The sequence below is a fragment of the Oncorhynchus kisutch genome, unplaced genomic scaffold (assembly GCF_002021735.2).
Source record: "Oncorhynchus kisutch isolate 150728-3 unplaced genomic scaffold, Okis_V2 scaffold1022, whole genome shotgun sequence".
NCBI classification, from domain to species: Eukaryota; Metazoa; Chordata; class Actinopteri; order Salmoniformes; family Salmonidae; genus Oncorhynchus; species Oncorhynchus kisutch.
In genome coordinates this window covers 108,277-125,976 of record NW_022262967.1, presented here as the reverse complement: position 1 = coordinate 125,976, position 17,700 = coordinate 108,277, and the positions used below count along the sequence as shown (strand labels likewise).

The 17,700-nt window shown below is 40.8% G+C and overlaps 2 protein-coding genes across 2 annotated transcripts; both read right to left on the bottom strand.

The window, feature by feature from the left end:
* On the bottom strand, positions 1-9,292 carry LOC109876486 (gastrula zinc finger protein XlCGF17.1-like). Its single transcript, XM_031817429.1, has 3 exons — positions 9,203-9,292; positions 5,489-5,714; positions 1-2,752 (listed from the first exon to the last, which is right to left on the bottom strand). Exons 2-3 carry the CDS (start codon positions 5,571-5,573, stop codon positions 1,830-1,832), a joined length of 1,008 nt encoding a protein of 335 aa, XP_031673289.1. The 5' UTR covers positions 5,574-5,714; positions 9,203-9,292; the 3' UTR covers positions 1-1,829.
* Positions 9,293-12,991: 3,699 nt separating this feature from the next.
* On the bottom strand, positions 12,992-16,997 carry LOC109876925 (gastrula zinc finger protein XlCGF17.1-like). The gene is made up of 2 exons (XM_020469261.2): positions 16,982-16,997; positions 12,992-14,643 (listed from the first exon to the last, which is right to left on the bottom strand). The coding sequence occupies exons 1-2, from the start codon at positions 16,995-16,997 to the stop codon at positions 13,568-13,570; spliced, it is 1,092 nt and encodes a 363-aa protein (XP_020324850.2). The 3' UTR covers positions 12,992-13,567.
* Positions 16,998-17,700: the final 703 nt, after the last annotated feature.

Sequence of the window (17,700 nt, the reverse complement as noted above, 5' to 3'; positions counted from 1 at the left end):
TTGTATTTCACCAAAAACATTTTATTTTATTATACACATGAGAAAAAAGTGGTTTCCCAGCACGAATTCATGTACAAACATTATTTTTCATTACATTTTTGTCATTTAGGAGATGTTTTTATCCAGAGCAACTTACAGGACAAATAAGGGTTAATTGCCTTGCTCAAGGGCACAATGACAGATTTTTCACCTAGTCGGCTCGGGATTCAAACCATCAACTTTTCAGTTACTGGCCCAACACTCTTAACCGCTAGGCTACCTGCCACCAGATCAATTATCTTCGATACAGTTCAAATACATTCATCATCAATGACAAAAATAATACATCTAGTATTAAACACAAGTAGTCAATTTCATAAACACAAGTAGTCGATTCATAGCCTGTTAATCATTAAACAAAAGTTGTTTAGTAATATAAAATAATCCACCCAAACTAAAGCTAAAAACTGATCACACCATCTTTATCTGATATACACTGAGTGCACAAACATTAGGAACACATTCATAATATTGAGTTGCACCCCCCTTTATCCTCAGAACAGCCTCAGTTCATCAGGGCATAGACTGTCCAAGGAGTTGAGAGCGTTCCACAGGGATGATGGCCTATGTTGACTCCAATGCTTCCCACAATTGTGTCAAGTTGGCTGGGAGTGGATCTCTACTCCGAATAGCTCCTTCCATCTCCTCCCACAGATGAACAACTGGATTGAGATCTGGTGACTCGGCAGGCCACTGCAGTAAACTGAATTCACGGTCATGTTCTTGGAACCATTCCTGGACCAGCCTTGTGGCGTAATCCTACTGAAGAAAGCTATTTGCAGATGGATACACTGCTGCAGTGAAGGGAGGCACCTGATATTCTTTAGATATCCTGTAGCATTCAAACATTGGGCCCCTTGATAAAAGATGAACAATGTGTGCCCTGAAAACACACCCCAACGCCTTCACACCACCACCCTGCAATGCTGACACACGGTATGGATGCATGCAGTGGTGTAAAGTACTTAAGTAAAAATGATTTAAATAAGGTATCATAACTTTCACTCAAGTATGACAGTTAGGTACATTTTCCACCACTGGATGTATGTACTCGTGGTTTCCTCCATACCCCAGTCCTCCCATCAGCATGAAACAGCAGGAACAGGGATTCATCAGACCAGGCAATAGGTTTCCAATTTTCCAGTGTCCAGTGTTTTCATTCCTTAGCCCACCTGGGTTCACCTGGTCAGTCTGTCATGGAAAGAGCAGGTGTCCTTGATGTTTTGTACACTCAGTGTATGTTGTGTCTATCAGCTCATTCTCACAGAAAACTGTAGAGGGAAGCAGTACCACCCAGTCAACCATCAGATGCCTCACAGAGGACATTCAACCCTAAGGGCAAATCCAAGATCTCAGTATCTTTGCAGTAGAAGCTAACAAAACACACAACCTGACATGGAGCACACTGATCAGTAAAGTAAAGAAAGGCTAACATTCTAGAACGCTCCCTTTCCTCTGCACAGTTCTCACAGTGAGAAACAATAGGATTACAATAGAGTGTTGACAATTATTTTATGAAATTAAAATTAAGTGATTGAGTGACTAATCTCAGCTGGTCTGAGAGAACTGACAAGGACTCTCTCCTTTATGTATACAATGGTGTCTTTAAATGGCCCAATCTGTAGAATCTCCTCTCACTGTCAGTGCAGTGATAAGGCTTCTCTCAAGTGTGTGTCAGTTTTTGTGTCTTTTCATTGCCCAATCTGGAGAAACTCTTGCCACATTAAGAGCAGAAGTAAGGCTTCTCTTCTGTGTGTGTTCCTCGATGACCCTTTTAGCTCAGCTGTAAGTCAGATCAGTGGTAAAAGCTTCTCTCCTGTGTGTGTTCTCTGATGAACTTTTAGGTCAGTTGATGTTGTGAAGCATTTTACACAATCAGAGCAGGAGTAAGGCTTCTCTCCTGTATGTATACGTTCATGTCTTCTTAAGTTTTCCAGACGAGAGAAACTCTTTCCACAGTCAAAGCAGGAGTAAGGCTTCACTCCTGTATGTATACGTTCATGTGTTTTTAAGTGGCCCAGTCGAGTGAAACTCTTTCCACATTCAGAGCAGGAGTAAGAATTCACTCCTGTATGTATACGTTCATGTGTTTTTAAGTCGCCCAGTCGAGAGAAACTCTTTCCACAGTACGAGCAGGAGTAAGGCTTCACTCCTGTATGTATACGTTTATGTGTTTTTAAGTTTCCCAGTCGAGAGAAACTATTTCCACAGTCAGAGCAGAAGTAAGGTTTCACTCCTGTATGTATACGTTCATGTGTTTTTAAGTGGCCCAGTCGAGAGAAACTCTTGTCACAATCAGAGCAGGAGTAAGGCTTCACTCCAGTATGTATACGTTCATGTGTTTTTAAGTCACCTAGTCTAGAGAAACACATTCCACAGACAGAGCAGGGGTAAGGTTTCACTCCTGTATGTATACGTTCATGTGTTTTTAAGTTGCCCATTCGAGAGAAACTCTTTCCGCAGTCAGAGCAGGAGTAAGGCTTCTCTCCTGTGTGTATTCTCTGATGAACTGTCAGAGACCTTGATGTCGTGAATCTCTTCCCACAGTCAGTACAGGGATACAGATTCTCTCCTGTGTGTATTTTAAGGTGTTTTTTTAGCTTTGATAGAATTGGGAAAATCTCCTCACAATGTGGGCAGTGGTGAGACCTCTTAGCTCTGTGACCTTCCTGCTGTTGCTCTCTGGATGTAGAGAATGTCTCAACATGGTCTCCTGTGTGAACAACATCAGAAGAACCAGTCAGTTGGTGTGATATACATATGACTTCACAACAGTAGAATACAGGGAATAAAGCTATTAAAACATGTATTTTTCCATATATATGTGTTTGAATCAAATCAACTATGTGGAGGCTACTGAGCTTGTCTGATGCTTTAAGCACTGCGATTTAAAAATGAAGACACACAAAATACTCAAGAGGGATCCAGAGATCAATATAGCGTAACCAGAATAAAATTAATCTGTTCTCGACTCTCCTCCTCCCGCTGCTGGGTTATGATTTTCATATCATTTATAATAGTCTTTATATCTCAAATCAATGTCATGTGGTTAATCAAAATTATCTCTAAATAAGGCCTCCCGGGTGTCGCAGTGGTTAAGGGTGCTGTACTGCAGCACCAGCTGTGCCACCAGAGACTCTGGGTTCACGCCCAGGCTCTGTCGTAACCGGCCGCGACTGGGAGGTCCGTAGGGCGACGCACAATTGGCCTAGCGTCGTCCGGGTTAGGGAGGGTTTGGACGGTAGGGAAATCCTTGTCTCATCGCACAGTGCGCGCTAACCAAGGTTGCCAGGTGCACGGCTGATCCAACTTTGATGTAATGTCCTTAAAACAAGTAAAAATGAGGCTCCGTAGTGTGTGTGGCCTCCACGTGCCTGTATGACCTGCCTACAACGCCTGGGCATGCTCCTGATGAGGTGGCGGATGGTCTCCTGAGGGATCTCCTCCCAGACCTGGACTAAAGCATCCACTCCTGGACCGTCTGTGGTGCAATGGAGAGGAGTGAGACATGATGTCCCAGATGTGCTCAATTTGATTCAGGTCTGGGGAACGGGCGGGCCAGTCCATAGCATCAATGCCTTCCTCTTGCAGGAACTGCTGACACACTCCAGCCACATGAGGTCTAGCATTGTCTTGCATTATGAGGAACCCAGGGCCAACCGCACCAGCATATGGTCTCACAAGGGGTCTGAGGATCTCATCTTGGTACCTAATGGCAGTCAGGCTAACACCTAATGGCAGGCACATGGAGGGCTGTGCGGCCCCCCAAAGAAATGCCACCCCACACCATGACTGACCCACCGCCAAACCGGTCATGCTGGAGGATGTTGCAGGCAGCAGAACGTTCTACACGGCGTCTCCAGACTGTCACGTCTGTCACATGTGCTCAGTGTGAACCTGCTTTCATCTGTGAAGCGCACAGGACGGCAGTGGCGAATTTGCCAATCTTGGTGTTCTCTGGCAAATGCCAAATGTCCTGCACGGTGTTGGGCTGTAAGCACAACCCCCACTTGTGGACGTCGGGCCCTCATAGCACCCTCATGGAATCTGTTTCTGACCGTTTGAGCAGACACATGCACATTTGTGGCCTGCTGGAGGTCATTTTGCAGGGCTCTGGCAGTGCTCCTCCTGCTCCTACTTGCACAAAGGCGGAGGTAGCGGTCCTGCTGCTGGGTTGTTGCCCTCCTACGGCCTCCTCCACGTCTCCTGATGTACTGGCCTGTCTCCTGGTAGCGCCTCCATGCTCTGGACACTACGCTGACAGACACAGCAAACCTTCTTGCCACAGCTCGCATTGATGTGCCATCCTGGATGAGCTGCACTACCTGAGCCACTTGTGTGGGTTGTAGACTCCGTCTCATGCTACCACAAGAGTGAAAGCACCGCCAGCATTCAAAAGTGACCAAAACATCAGCCAGGAAGTATAAGGAACTGAGAAGTGGTCTGGTCACCACCTGCAGAACCACTCCTTTATTGGGGGTGTCTTGCTAATTGCCTATAATTTCCACCTGTTGTCTATTCCATTTGCACAACAGCATGTGATATTTATTGTCAATCAGTGTTGCTTCCTAAGTGGACAGTTTGATTTCACAGAAGTGTGATGGACTTGGAGTTACATTGTGTTGTTTAAGTGTTCCCTTTATTTTTTTGAGCAGTGTATATATATTTAAATTAAGATGATACAAATCTAAAAGTAACTTCTATTGTTAAAACTAGCTTACATAAAGCCAACAAATAAAAACATCGTAGCCTGCAGGTAGAAAATATCCCGATGAAAATAGATATCCTATGAATCAAATTGGCTACACATGGCCTGTCTGCAAGAAACTTGAAACATTGTATTAACTATTAATTTGGTCTGGCCTGTGCTAGCAAACTTGCAACATTGTATAAAATATTTTGGGCCCTTAGAGTTTCCCATGCCAGCGAGCTCCAGACAAACAGCTGTAGGCTATTTTGCGCAAGGGATAAGAAGTAATTATGTAGGCCTATTTTATGACGTTTCCACCGGATCAGAGCATGACAGTTTGGGTGGTTATCAAAAGGGAGATAGCCTATTTGAAAAATATTTCCAGCTAGGCTATGTTGAGGAACTATTGTCATTCTCAATGGATGTAGAAACAGACTTTGCTTACTGGCTGTTTGAACTGAACATTTTTTTACTTGAGAAACAACAGACTAGTCCACTCGGGCGGGCAATGGATTAGTCCACACAGACTCATTTCATATCATCCTCCTCTCACTATCACAAGGGTTAGAAACTACACAAACTCATTTCATAGAGCTTTAAAACACCGGCAGTTTGTCTACTTCACTTCTTTAGTCTACACTCTGAACACTCCAGATAACCCAGTTGTTCAGGGATGTGTTGTCAGAATTACAGAATTCAACCTATCAATAGACTGGGTCATAACTTAAGGTCAAATATATAGACAGAACCTGCTCTTACCAATCTTCTCCTCCTCTTCTTCATCTTTAATGATGACATTCAGCTTCAGTGTTTGACTGCAGTCTTCCAGCTTCACTGATGCCATCTCTGGATCCTGCAGTACAAACTGGGCTCCACTGTCACAATCAGGACCCAGTGACTGCAGGTTTGGACTCAGTGTCCAAGAGGCAGGTTGGGTTTGTCCTCACTGTTGATGTTACTGGCCTCAGACTTAATCTGAGTCGGCCTGTAGTAATAAAGAGACATGGACACAAAAGTTAGTCTTGACAGATCTGGCACTTTATTCTCTAAAAATATATTAGATCAGGTCACTAAACATTGACAACAAACCATTTATTAATTTCCCATTAGACAAAGTGCACACCTTAAATTACACAACATTAGTGTACATAACTAACCTATAGTAGATTTCCTGAATTCACATAAATGACTCCAAAACCATGTAGTACAAGGTTGCAGTTGTTTTAGGCAGCACTATTCACGATTTTCCTGAATAATCTAGATGCCGGGGTTAAAGACATTTACAAACCATAGCACTCAATTTGAAGAAGGCAATGCTCTGATAATTGGCTGATTGCTCCTAACCCTTAGGAATCCCCACACAGTTGACTACTTTAAAATGGTAGAAGCCCTCAATGGAAATGTCCATCCTAAAACAGGTTACATAGAGGTGGAGTCTGTCTCTCCATTTCTATGGATGACGCAGACCCATACTATAAAACAGGTTACATAGAGGTGTAGTCTGTCTCTTCCTCTCTGTCTCCAACCTAACAATGGGAATGTCCATCCTAAAACAGGTTACATCGAGGTGGAGTCTGTCTCTTCCTCTCTGTCTCCAACCTAACAATGGGAATCGTTGTCCCAAAGGTGGGAAGGCAGGGGACAAGCTTAGGTCCAAAACAAGCCAATAGAAAAGCATTGGCCTTTTCCTCTAGGATTTACACACACCAAGCACCTCCCCCCGCCTCTCTGGCAAGCCAATAGAAAAGCACTGGCCTTTTCCTCTATGATATACACACACCAAGCCCCTCCCCCTGCCTCTCTGGCAAGCCAATAGAAAAGCATTGGCCTTTTCCTCTAGGATTTACACACACCAAGCCCCTCCCCCCGCCTCTCACACCAGCAAAGTGGCAAGATCACCACATGTTCCTCTCTGGCAAGCAGTTTCAACTAGCTATTTACATTTGTGGTTTGGTCCAAAAGAATGGCTCATATGGACACCAAAACACATTGAGACATTATTTTACTGTAATAGAGGAGAAGTTACCTTTTCTATCAATACCCTTTTTATGTCTCAGATTGAGAGCAGAGTTACACTACTAAAACCAGAGTATCAATGAACATTTTTTCTGGAAAATGAATGCTAATATTAGTACTACAAGCAGTATTTTAGCCAAATACTATTATAATAGCTCTCTAGTCTGTTTTATATGTGCAATAAGCATAAACAAGGTTGGCCCCTTGATTTAACATCTGAACAAAGTGGAAAGGCTAACAAGCTTTTCAAACAGTTGGAGACAGACAGAAGGGTGTGTTCATAACACTTCAACTGTTCAACCATGTTAGCAAATAGATCCAAGTTGACTAAACTTGTTATATGAAGATTAGCTGGGCTTGAGAGATTGTTGATGAGACAGACCTGTGTTAATTTTCTATAGGCTAATGCCTGCTACAATAAGTTAGTACTTTTTTAACAAAGGGTCATTTTCATAGACAGAATTGAAAGCCAGATCAGTGATTATCGCAACAACAAAAAAGCATGTTCAACTATTTTGATAAAATAATGAATGATTAGTGGGTGTTATGGTTGTGGATGGCTTATATTTAGCCTCGGTATAACTTCACAAGCCCTGAATTCATTAGATTATTGACTGTTTGAAATGCAGTGTATTCAACCTTTAATTGTACAAGGCTCATTTATAGAGAAACTAAACTGAGATATTTATGGTGAATCACCTAGAATCTAAACTGAGATATTTATGGTGAATCACCTAGAATCTAAACTGAGATATTTATGGTGAATCACCTAGAATCTAAACTGAGATATTTATGGTGAATCACCTAGAATCTAAACTGAGATATTTATGGTGAATCACCTAGAATCTAAACTGAGATATTTATGGTGAATCACCTAGAATCTAAACTGAGATATTTATGGTGAATCACCTAGAAGTTTGAAAACTCAAGATAAAGCTGTATGATTTTTTGGTCCATATCATCCAGCCCCAATGGAGAACATTAGAGTAAAGTACAATACTTTATACTGTACTATACTCTGTACTGTTGTACTCTACTGTACTGAATTAAACATTACTTTCGTGTACTCTACTGTAGTGCTTTCAAATCTTGTGAAATTAGCTATGTTTCCAACAACTTGTCCAGTGATTTTTTTTGTCGCCATTTAGAAAAAGTTGAAATAGAAAAGAAATCCAACAATTTCCTGCTCGGGTGTATTTCCATTTAACCATCTTGTGTGGATAAAAAAAAAGCTGGACGTAATGACGCACCGCGTATTCAGCAATCATCATTTATTCAAAACACACCGTTTCTATCCTCACTTGTCGGAATAAAGAAACGTTGACAAAAAAAATCCACCCGTTGAACTTTGGTCGAATACATCTTGGTCAATGGAAACCTGCCTAATGAGGTCTGAGTGATTGGTTCAGATCTGGTCAGGTTTGATGTTTGGGCCAAGTCAAAAAAAGACATTCAAAAGACGTCGGCGTCGGTCCGTGCTTACTGGGGTGTATCCTACAATGTCGGCCTATAACTATATTTTATGAATGTCCATCCATGTGGAAGGCCTAGCGTTCGTAAAACAGCCAGTTGTATTGGCTTTATTAGTCCTGGTTCCTGTGACTAATCATGTTCTCTATTTAAGCTCTGAATAGGACCATCAGCTACCCAACTTTATCAGGAGTTATCCTGCAATAGACTGACTGGGGAGGTGATGTTTCACAGTCAAAGTCCTGCAATAAGAGCTAAGAAGCTAATATTTGTGTAAACTGTTGATAATAGTTCTCTGTTGGTGTCACCTGTTTCGTGGGTTCACAATCCAACTCGTTTCATAAAGTCATATAAGAATGACCCCAATACAATGATGTGGTCTAATACCGCCACAGTGGGATTTCAGTTTTTTCCAGTTTATTTTCAAAATAATTCATTATTGTAATTCATTGTAAATAAATAATAATCCAACCATGTTCTGCGTTATTTTGTCCAAATATGACACGATTTCACTATTTTGTATCACTTTATCACTTATAAGAGGAACTTTTATTTTGAGTGTGAACCACACATGCCTCTATTGTGGCTAGCTTCACATAGGTAGGGACAGGCGGACATCAGGCCTATGTCCAGCTGGAGGACGGAGATGTTGGTCACATCAGATAGAAATGTATTATGTTGAACAAACATTCCTCTGATTCTAATGAATCATGCCAGTTATATTCAGAGGATTTCTATCTGTAAATTTCCAAAGTGTTTTTGTTCTGAACATCCCGAGGCGAAACCCACTGAGCTAACGAACCTGCAAAGCCTAACAAATGAACGTGTTGTGTACCCCGCGTCGTGTGCTTTTTTAAGATCACGTTCATCACTCACTCGGTTTGACACAAAACCTTTCCCAAACGTTATAATACCTTGATTGGTTTGTTATCGAACATGTCATGGCGTTATTTCAATATTAGACCGTTTAAAAGTGCTATTACGTACCTGTAGTAACAAGAAGAAAGGACAGCAGTTCTGGCGTTCTCTTCACTCGAAAGAATAGTGTGCGTCTACCGGAACTTCCGGGTCCCCCCCCCCCCACTACCACAGTGCAACAGCGACATCTATTGGACTGATGGACTAACTACTGCTAAAGCATGTAGAATGTAAGTGAGATTGATTAGCTTGACAAATAAACCTTGGTTTAAAAAAACTAAAGCGTTGTCTGTTTTATTGTCTACGTTTTTCAACCCATTACATATGCATTGTAGATGATCTCTGTGGAAGGCCAAGAAGATCATCAAGAACCTTAGCCACCAGAGACACGGCCTGCTCACCCTGCTACCATCTATCAGGCGGAGACAGTACAGGTGCATCAAAGCTGGGACCAAGAGAATGAAAGCACTTCTATCTCCAGGCCACAAGACTGTTAAACAGTCATCCTTGATTTGATGTAGAGAATATTGATGACGTGCAACTTGGCTTGTCCCAGTGTAAACTGGTGTCATGACATGTATTGAGTAGATAAATACAGACATATATTATTTTGAATGCCTTGAATTAAACAAAAGCATCACATCTACTGTAAAGATAACCCCCCAAAACTATGATGATTCAGTAGATCAATAAAGTTACAGTTCTCTAGCAGGGCAACCGAACGGCCCTGCGGTCTAAGGCACAGCATCTCAGTGCTAGAGGCATCACTACAGACACCCTGGTTCGAATCTAGGCTGTATCACAACCAGCCGTGATTGGGAGTCCCATAGGGTGGCACACAATTGGCCCAACATCATCCGGGTTTAGCCAGTGTAGGTCATCATTGTAAATAAGAATTTGTTCTTAACTGACTTGTTGCCTAATTAAATTAAAGGTCTCCAGCTTATGCTGATAAAACATGTTAGAGAATAGGTCAGATTTAGCATTGTGATGCTCATTTAATATACCTGTCTTGTTCAGCTTCAGATAAACACTAAATATTTCACTTAAAATATATATTTTTTGTAATTCATTATACAAGAGAACTAGTTTGACCAGTACAAATTCATGTACAAACTGTATTTTTCATGGGAAGATCGATTAAGCCGGCTTCAATGGAGCTGCCCAAACATATTCATAAATGACTCAAATAACTAATCTAGTTTTAAAATCAAATGTAATAAACACATGTACTTTTGTTTATTAATGTACAGATTATGTAGTAAAAAATGTTCCCCACCCAAACTAATGGTAATAACTGATAATCACACCATCTCTATCTGATATATGTTGTGTCTACCAGCTCATTCCCACAGAAAACTACAGAGGGAAGCACTACCACCCAGTCAACTATCAGACTCACAGAGGATATTCAACCCTAAGGGCAAATCCAAGGTCATATCAATATCTTTACAGTAGAATCTAACGAAACACACCAAAACTGACAAGGTGAATACTGATCACTAAAGTAAAGAGATGCGAACATTCTATAATGCTCCTTTTCCTCTGCACAGTTCAATCACAGTGAGAACCAATAGGATTACAGTAGATTGTGCTACAATTTATTGAGAATTAAGTGATGGAATGATTTTAATCTTAGCCAGTCAGAGAACAGATGAGGAATCTCACATTTATATGTTGGTGTCCTTTTAAGTTGTTCTGCTGAGAAAAACTCTCCCCACAGTCAGAACAGGAGTAGGGCTTCTCTCCAGTGTCGACTGATGAACTGTCAGATCCCTTGATATTTTGCAGCTCTTCCCACAGTCAGAGCAGGGATACAGATTCTCTCCAGTGTGTATTTTTAGCTTTGATAGTGTTAAAAAGAAAAATGCTATTGCAGCCTCTTTGCAATAAGGAATTGAGACCAAAAGCTCAAGAGAAGTTTAAGAGAGTGTTTAATACCAATGATACAGTCAGCTGAGTGCATGCATTTTGAAAGCTCACAACACATTTTATACTCTCCCCTTATAGGCGTCACCTCCCCAGCTATACATTTTATGGCCCCAATGAGTTTCCCTCTTTTCCCCTGTGGAATGTCCATGGTCATCTCTTTGTTTGAAAGGGAAAGGGAGCATTATAGAACATTAGCCTCTCTTTACTTTACTGATCAGTATTCACCTTGTCAGTTTTGGTGTGCTTCTACACCTGCATTGCTTGCTGTTTGGGGTTTTAGGCTGGGTTTCTGTACAGCACTTTGAGATATCAGCTGATGTACGAAGGGCTATATAAATAAATTAGATTTGGTTTGATTTGTTTAGCCAGATGTCAGAATCCCAACCCGTCCATCTTCTGTTCTGGGCCTGACCCTGCTCGCTGATCCGAGGCAATTTCCTCTTCTCTGATTGGGTCAACATTTCTAAATTAGCATACACACAGTTTCATGTCCTAAACTCCATTAATCCTCACAGTAATCATTCACTAAACAGGATACACACTAACTACAGTTTAACTTGAAACATGTTACATTTAATAGAATCCATCAGTTCTAAATGTTCCGTTGTCATGCTGTCTGGCAACACTCTTATCCCTTGCCTGCTAGCCAGCCAACTACTATTAACAGTCACATCCCTAGCTATACATTTATACTGATAACACTCTTATCCCTTGCCTGCTAGCTATACATTTATACTGATAACACTCTTATCCCTTGCCTGCTAGCCAGCCAACTACTATTAACAGTCACATCCCTAGCTATACATTTATACTGATAACACTCTTATCCCTTGCCTGCTAGATATACATTTATACTGATAACACTCTTATCCCTTGCCTGCTAGCCAGCCAACTACTATTAACAGTCACATCAAACCATGCAGCTAGAATAACAGCAATGTAACTACTTTTAATTCCTTTGACCTGGTTTTAAATGGACATTTCTTTGTATATTTCCACAAAGATTATGCAGATTCATGATTTCAACTGGCTGAGACAAGATGTCAGTCTCGTCCTGACACGTTAATTCTCAATAGGATAGTGCATATAGAATTTCAATATTGAAACAATGTTGCAAATGTTGAGAGGAAGACAGCAACGTTTGTACAACACTGATGCATACAAAAAAGCAAGGGGAAATAATGTCTAGATGTCTTTTACAGTGGAGATCAAGTTAATGAATTGGCTGGCTGGGCTGATGGGCCAGTGGATGAGCAGGGATCTGTCAGACAGAACAGGAAACAAGATTCCCATTTTTGCATCATCTGTGCCAAACAGTGTTTTTAGAATGGCTTAGAACACGTCTCAACCAATCACAAAGCTTGTTTTGACCAACCCATTGTAGAATATTTTTGAACAATAGCCGTGTATAGAAATCAAAAGCTCTTTGGTGCTGTAGTATGCCTCATTAATTATCATGCACTGTTCTGGTATAAAATCAAATATTTGGATTGTCTCCAGTCGTGTAAAATGATGTAGAATTGCATGAAATGAGTTTCTAAAGGCATTTTTTTAATGGAAATAAGATGAGATTCATGCAGTGCTTATATTATAATAGATATATTTTCACCCCAACCTCGTACACGGTGTTCTGGGAATCCACGACCTTTGACATGTGACACTTAGAAAATGAAGAACTGTTTCTAAAACTGCATATCTAAGGCTCTGGTCTGTTCTAGGAGTGAGGGTAAACAATAGGCATGTTCTCTGCTATCCACTTTATGTTTTAATTATAATTTTGGGTATAGGGGAGAGTCACTTGTTTTTCCCCAAGTGTTCAGAGAGGGTCGGGGAAAAATATATTTTAGTGAAGGGAGGGGCATACATTATTATTTCAGAGATACAATTTGCTCCAGGTATCCCTCATTTTATAAATAACATACAGTCCCTTAGTAGTAAAAAAAAAAAATCCACCCAAATGAATGGAGAAAACGGATCACACCATCTCTATCTGATACATGTTGTGTCTACTATCTCAGTCCCACAGACGACTTCAGACGGAAGCAGTATATTCAACGCTAAGGGCAAATCCAAGGTCATCTCAATATCTTTACAGTAGAAGCTAACAAAACACACCAAAACTGACAAGGTGCACACTGATCAGTAAAGAGAGGCTAACATTCTATAACACTCCCTTTCCTCTGCATTGTTCTCTCACAGTGAGAAACTATAGGATTACAATAGTGTTCTACACTTTCTTCATTTGATCCAATTCAATGTTACCAATTATTTTATGAGATGAGAATTAAGTGATGGAGTGACTTTAATCATAGCTGGTCCGAGAGAACTGATGAAGCTTCTCTCCTTTTGTTACCAAAAAGGGAGGTTACTTTAAACAGGGGTCCATTGTCAATCCAGCAACAACAACAAAAAATTAATCTGCAAAAGGCTTCACTCGTTTGTATCCGTTGGTGTGCTTAAATTGCTCTGTTGAGAGAATCTCGCCCCACAGTCAGAGCAGGATTAAGGATTATCTCCTGTGTGCACTCTCTGATGAACTTTCAGAGCACTTGATGTTGTGAAGCATTTCCCACAGTCAGAACAAGAGTACGGCTTCTCTCCCGAATGTATACGATGGTGTGTTTGTAAGTTTCCCAGTCGAGAGTAACTCCCCCCACAGTCAGAGCAGGAGTAAGGTTTCTCTCCTGTGTGCACTCTCTGATGAACTGTCAGAGCACTTGATGTTGTGAAACTCTTCCCACATTCAGAGCAGGGATAAGGCTTCTCTCCTGTGTGTATACGTTGGTGATTCTTTAAGCTGCTGTGTTGAGAGAAACTCTTTCCACAGTCAGAACAGAAGGAAAGCCTCTCTCCGGTGTGTATTCTCTGATGAACATTTAGCGCAGATGATGTTGGGAAGTATTTACCACAGTCAGAGCAAGAGTAAGGCTTGTCTCCTGTGTGTATATGTTGGTGTGATTTTACGCTGCTCTGTAGAGAGAAACTCTTCCCACATTTAGAGCAGGAGTAAGGCTTCTCTCCTGTATGTATACGCTGGTGACATTTTAACGTATCAAATTGTGTGAAACATTTTCCACAGTCCGAACAGGAGTAAGGCTTTTCACCTGTGTGTATATGTTGGTGTATTTTTAAACTGCTCCGTCGAGAGAATCTCCCCCCACAGTCAGAGCAGGAAAAAGGCTTCTCTCCTGTGTGTGTTCTCTGGTGAACTGTTAGGTCAGATGATGTTGTGAAGCATTTTCCACAGTCAGAGCAAGAGTAAGGCTTCTCTCCTGTGTGTATGCGTTGGTGTGATTTTAAGTGGCTTCGTTGAGAGAATCTCCACCCACAGTATGAGCAGGAGTAAGGTTTCTCTCCTGTGTGTATACGTTGGTGTGTTTTTAAGCTGCTCTGTTGAGAGAATCTCAACCCACAGTCAGAGCAGGAGTACGACTTCTCTCCTGTGTGTATTTTTAGGTGTATTTTTAGCTTTGAAAGAATTGGGAAAATCTTCTTACAATGTGGGCAGTGATGAGACCTCTTAGGTCTGTGATCTTCCTGCTGTTGCTCTCTGGATGTAGGGAATGTCTCAATGTTACCTGTGTGAACAGCATCAGAATTAAAAGTCAGTGTGATAAACAGTGATTATACAAAATATTATGAACACCTGCTCCTTCCATGACATAGACTGACCAGGTGAAAGCTATGATCCCTTATTGATGTCACTTATTAAATCACTGTAGATGAAGGGGTGTAGACAGGTTAAAGAATGATTTTTTAAATCTTGAGATAATTTAGACATGGATTGTGTATGTGTGCCATTCAGAGGGTGAATCAGCAAGACAAAAGATTGAAGAGTCTTTGAACGGGGTGTGGTAATAGGTGTCAGGTCCACCGGTTTGTGTCAAGAACTGCAATGCTGCTGGGTTTTTCACACTGAACAGTTTCCCTTATGTATAAAGAATGGTCCACCACCCAAAGGACATCCAGCTAACTTGACACAACTGTGGGAAGCAAAAACGCTTTTTCAAGCAGAATTAAACTTTAAACATCTGCTATCTGAGCAGCTAATCGATCGCTGCACCTGTACATAGTCCATCTGTAAATAGCCCACCCAATTTACCTACCTCATCCCCATACTGTTTTTATTTATTTACTTTTCTGCTCTTTTGCACACCAATATCTCTACCTGTACATGACCATCTAATCATTTATCACTCCAGTGTTAATCTGCTAAATTGTCATTATTCGCCTAGCTCCTCATGCCTTTTGCACACAATGTATATAGATTCTTAAAAAAAAAAATTATACTGTGTTATTGACTTGTTTATTGTTTACTCCATGTGTAACTCTGTGTTGCTGTCTGTTCACACTGCTATGCTTTATCTTGGGCAGGTCGCAGTTGTAAATGAGAACTTGTTCTCAACTAGCCTACCTGGTTAAATAAAGGTTAAATAAATGTAAAAAATTTAGTCCACATGGGCCAGACTCCCAGTGGAACACTTTCAAAACATTGTACAGTCCATTAGAGCTGTCCCTGACACCAATAGTAATCTGTTCTTCCCACCAATCGATTGGCTTAAAATTTTAAATGTGCATTTGATGCGATTGTGCTCAGACTTACAAAACAAAATGACTAGCAGCTGTTGTCTCTCTCTTCCCTGCTGCAGCGACCACCACAGAACATCAACAGTGTTCATCACACTGTCCATTGTACTGAAGCTGTAACATAATTACAGCCATTTCTGACTGAAAAGTTATGTTGCTGAAATCCCTCATTTGTTTGGGAAAAACATTCTCTATTCCCTCGCCTTTCTTTGTGAGACATGTATACATTGCATGCACGTGACCAATAGGGCAGGACCTATAGCATATCATAATCACATCAATAAATTGGTTATAACAAACTCAGAATATTGTAACTGCAAAACGGTTGCAGAGGGCGTGACAAACTCGAAACAGGAGAATGTTTACTGGTTGCTCAGGAGGTAAAGGGGAAGTCAGATGTGTGGAATAAATGTGACTAGTTGTGGAAAATACTGAAGATCTAGAAAAAGAAGGTAAGGAGCAAACACTGAGTGCATATTGTGTGTTCCAAACAGGTAGATTACAAAAATCTTCTGACTGTTTGGAACAATGTAAACAACACAAATTATAAGTGTACCAGAGCATCTGTTTTACAGCAAAGACTAAAAACTGTCGGATTCATTTGTGAATGCAATTTTCAAAAACAGAACGGCTTTTTTATTGTTTACGCTAATTATCCAAGGCTCACTTAAATTTTACTTTAAAAACTTAAATGCTTGATTGCATTTTAAATCATGAATGACTGGTATGCTGTGTGATGACATGGACGAATGACTGATTGATACAGTAGCCTACGCAAGTATTGAAATGTCGTCTTTGGTAAGTTAAGGTATTAAGACTAAACCAAATGCGCTCTTAGGCCTCAAGCTGGATGGTGGTTATACAAGGCTGCTATACTAAGCCTAATGATAATGGCATTACCTATTATCATAATGATGGTCATAATAATAATTATAACAAGATGGAGATCCAGAAAAAGGAGGGGTTTTAATATTAATATTCTGACCATTTGGAACAGTGGTATAGAACATTACGGCATGGGGCGGCAGCGTAGCCTAGTGGTTAGAGCGTTGGACTAGTAACCGGAAGGTTGCAAGAACAAACCCCCGAGCTGACAAGGTACAAATCTGTCCTTCTGCCCCTGAACAGGCAGTTAACCCACTGTTCCTAGGCCGTCATTGAAAATAAGAATTTGTTCTTAACTGACTTGCCTAGTTAAATAAAGGTTAAATTAAGGTAAAAATTAATTAAATTACATTAATGATCAATAATACCAGAGAGGCTGGTTTAATGAAAACATTAAGCATTTATTACAGCACAGCAAAGATTAAAAATAGAAGAATGTGTTACAATGTTTTTCCGACATGTTGCGTGAAGCTTTGTGCTCACGGAATCAGTAGGCTATTAAACAAACAGGCAACACAAGCAGGATCGGTCTCATTTCTACAGATATATATGGAAGATTTATAAAGCCAGGCACAATTAACAGTTATGATTATAATAGCAATTTAAGTTGGGGTTTCCTCTCTCACTTCTATTAGACAATAAGGCAGGGACTGTCTTCTCATCTCCTCATCCTGCTGCCTCCGCCGCTCTGTTCTCAATACCGATATGCTGGTTAACTTTGCTATTATACACAAAGCAACATGGTCTATGAAAAGGCGACAACTCAACAGCGCACTGATGTGTTTCAGAACTGTGAACTAACTCAGTATTAGCAAAGTGTTCTTACTGTTTTGCACACTCTGTACATGCCAAATAAGACATTTTAACATCAGCTGATGTCACAAAGTGCTTTACAGGAACCCAGACTAAAACCCCAAAGAACAATCAGTGCAGATGTAGAAGCACAGTGGCTAGGAAAAAACTCCCTAGAAGGCAGGAAGCTAGGAAGAAACCTAGAGAGGAGCTAGACTCAGAGGGGTGGCCAGTACTCTTCCAAACATTAGTAGTGAATTTCATACAAGTTGGTCAACGCACTTAAATTGAGCGGCAGGAGACTCACCTCACGAAGCACACATTTTGGTAATTGTGCTTAATTGTAAACAAACACATGTGACTAACTCAAA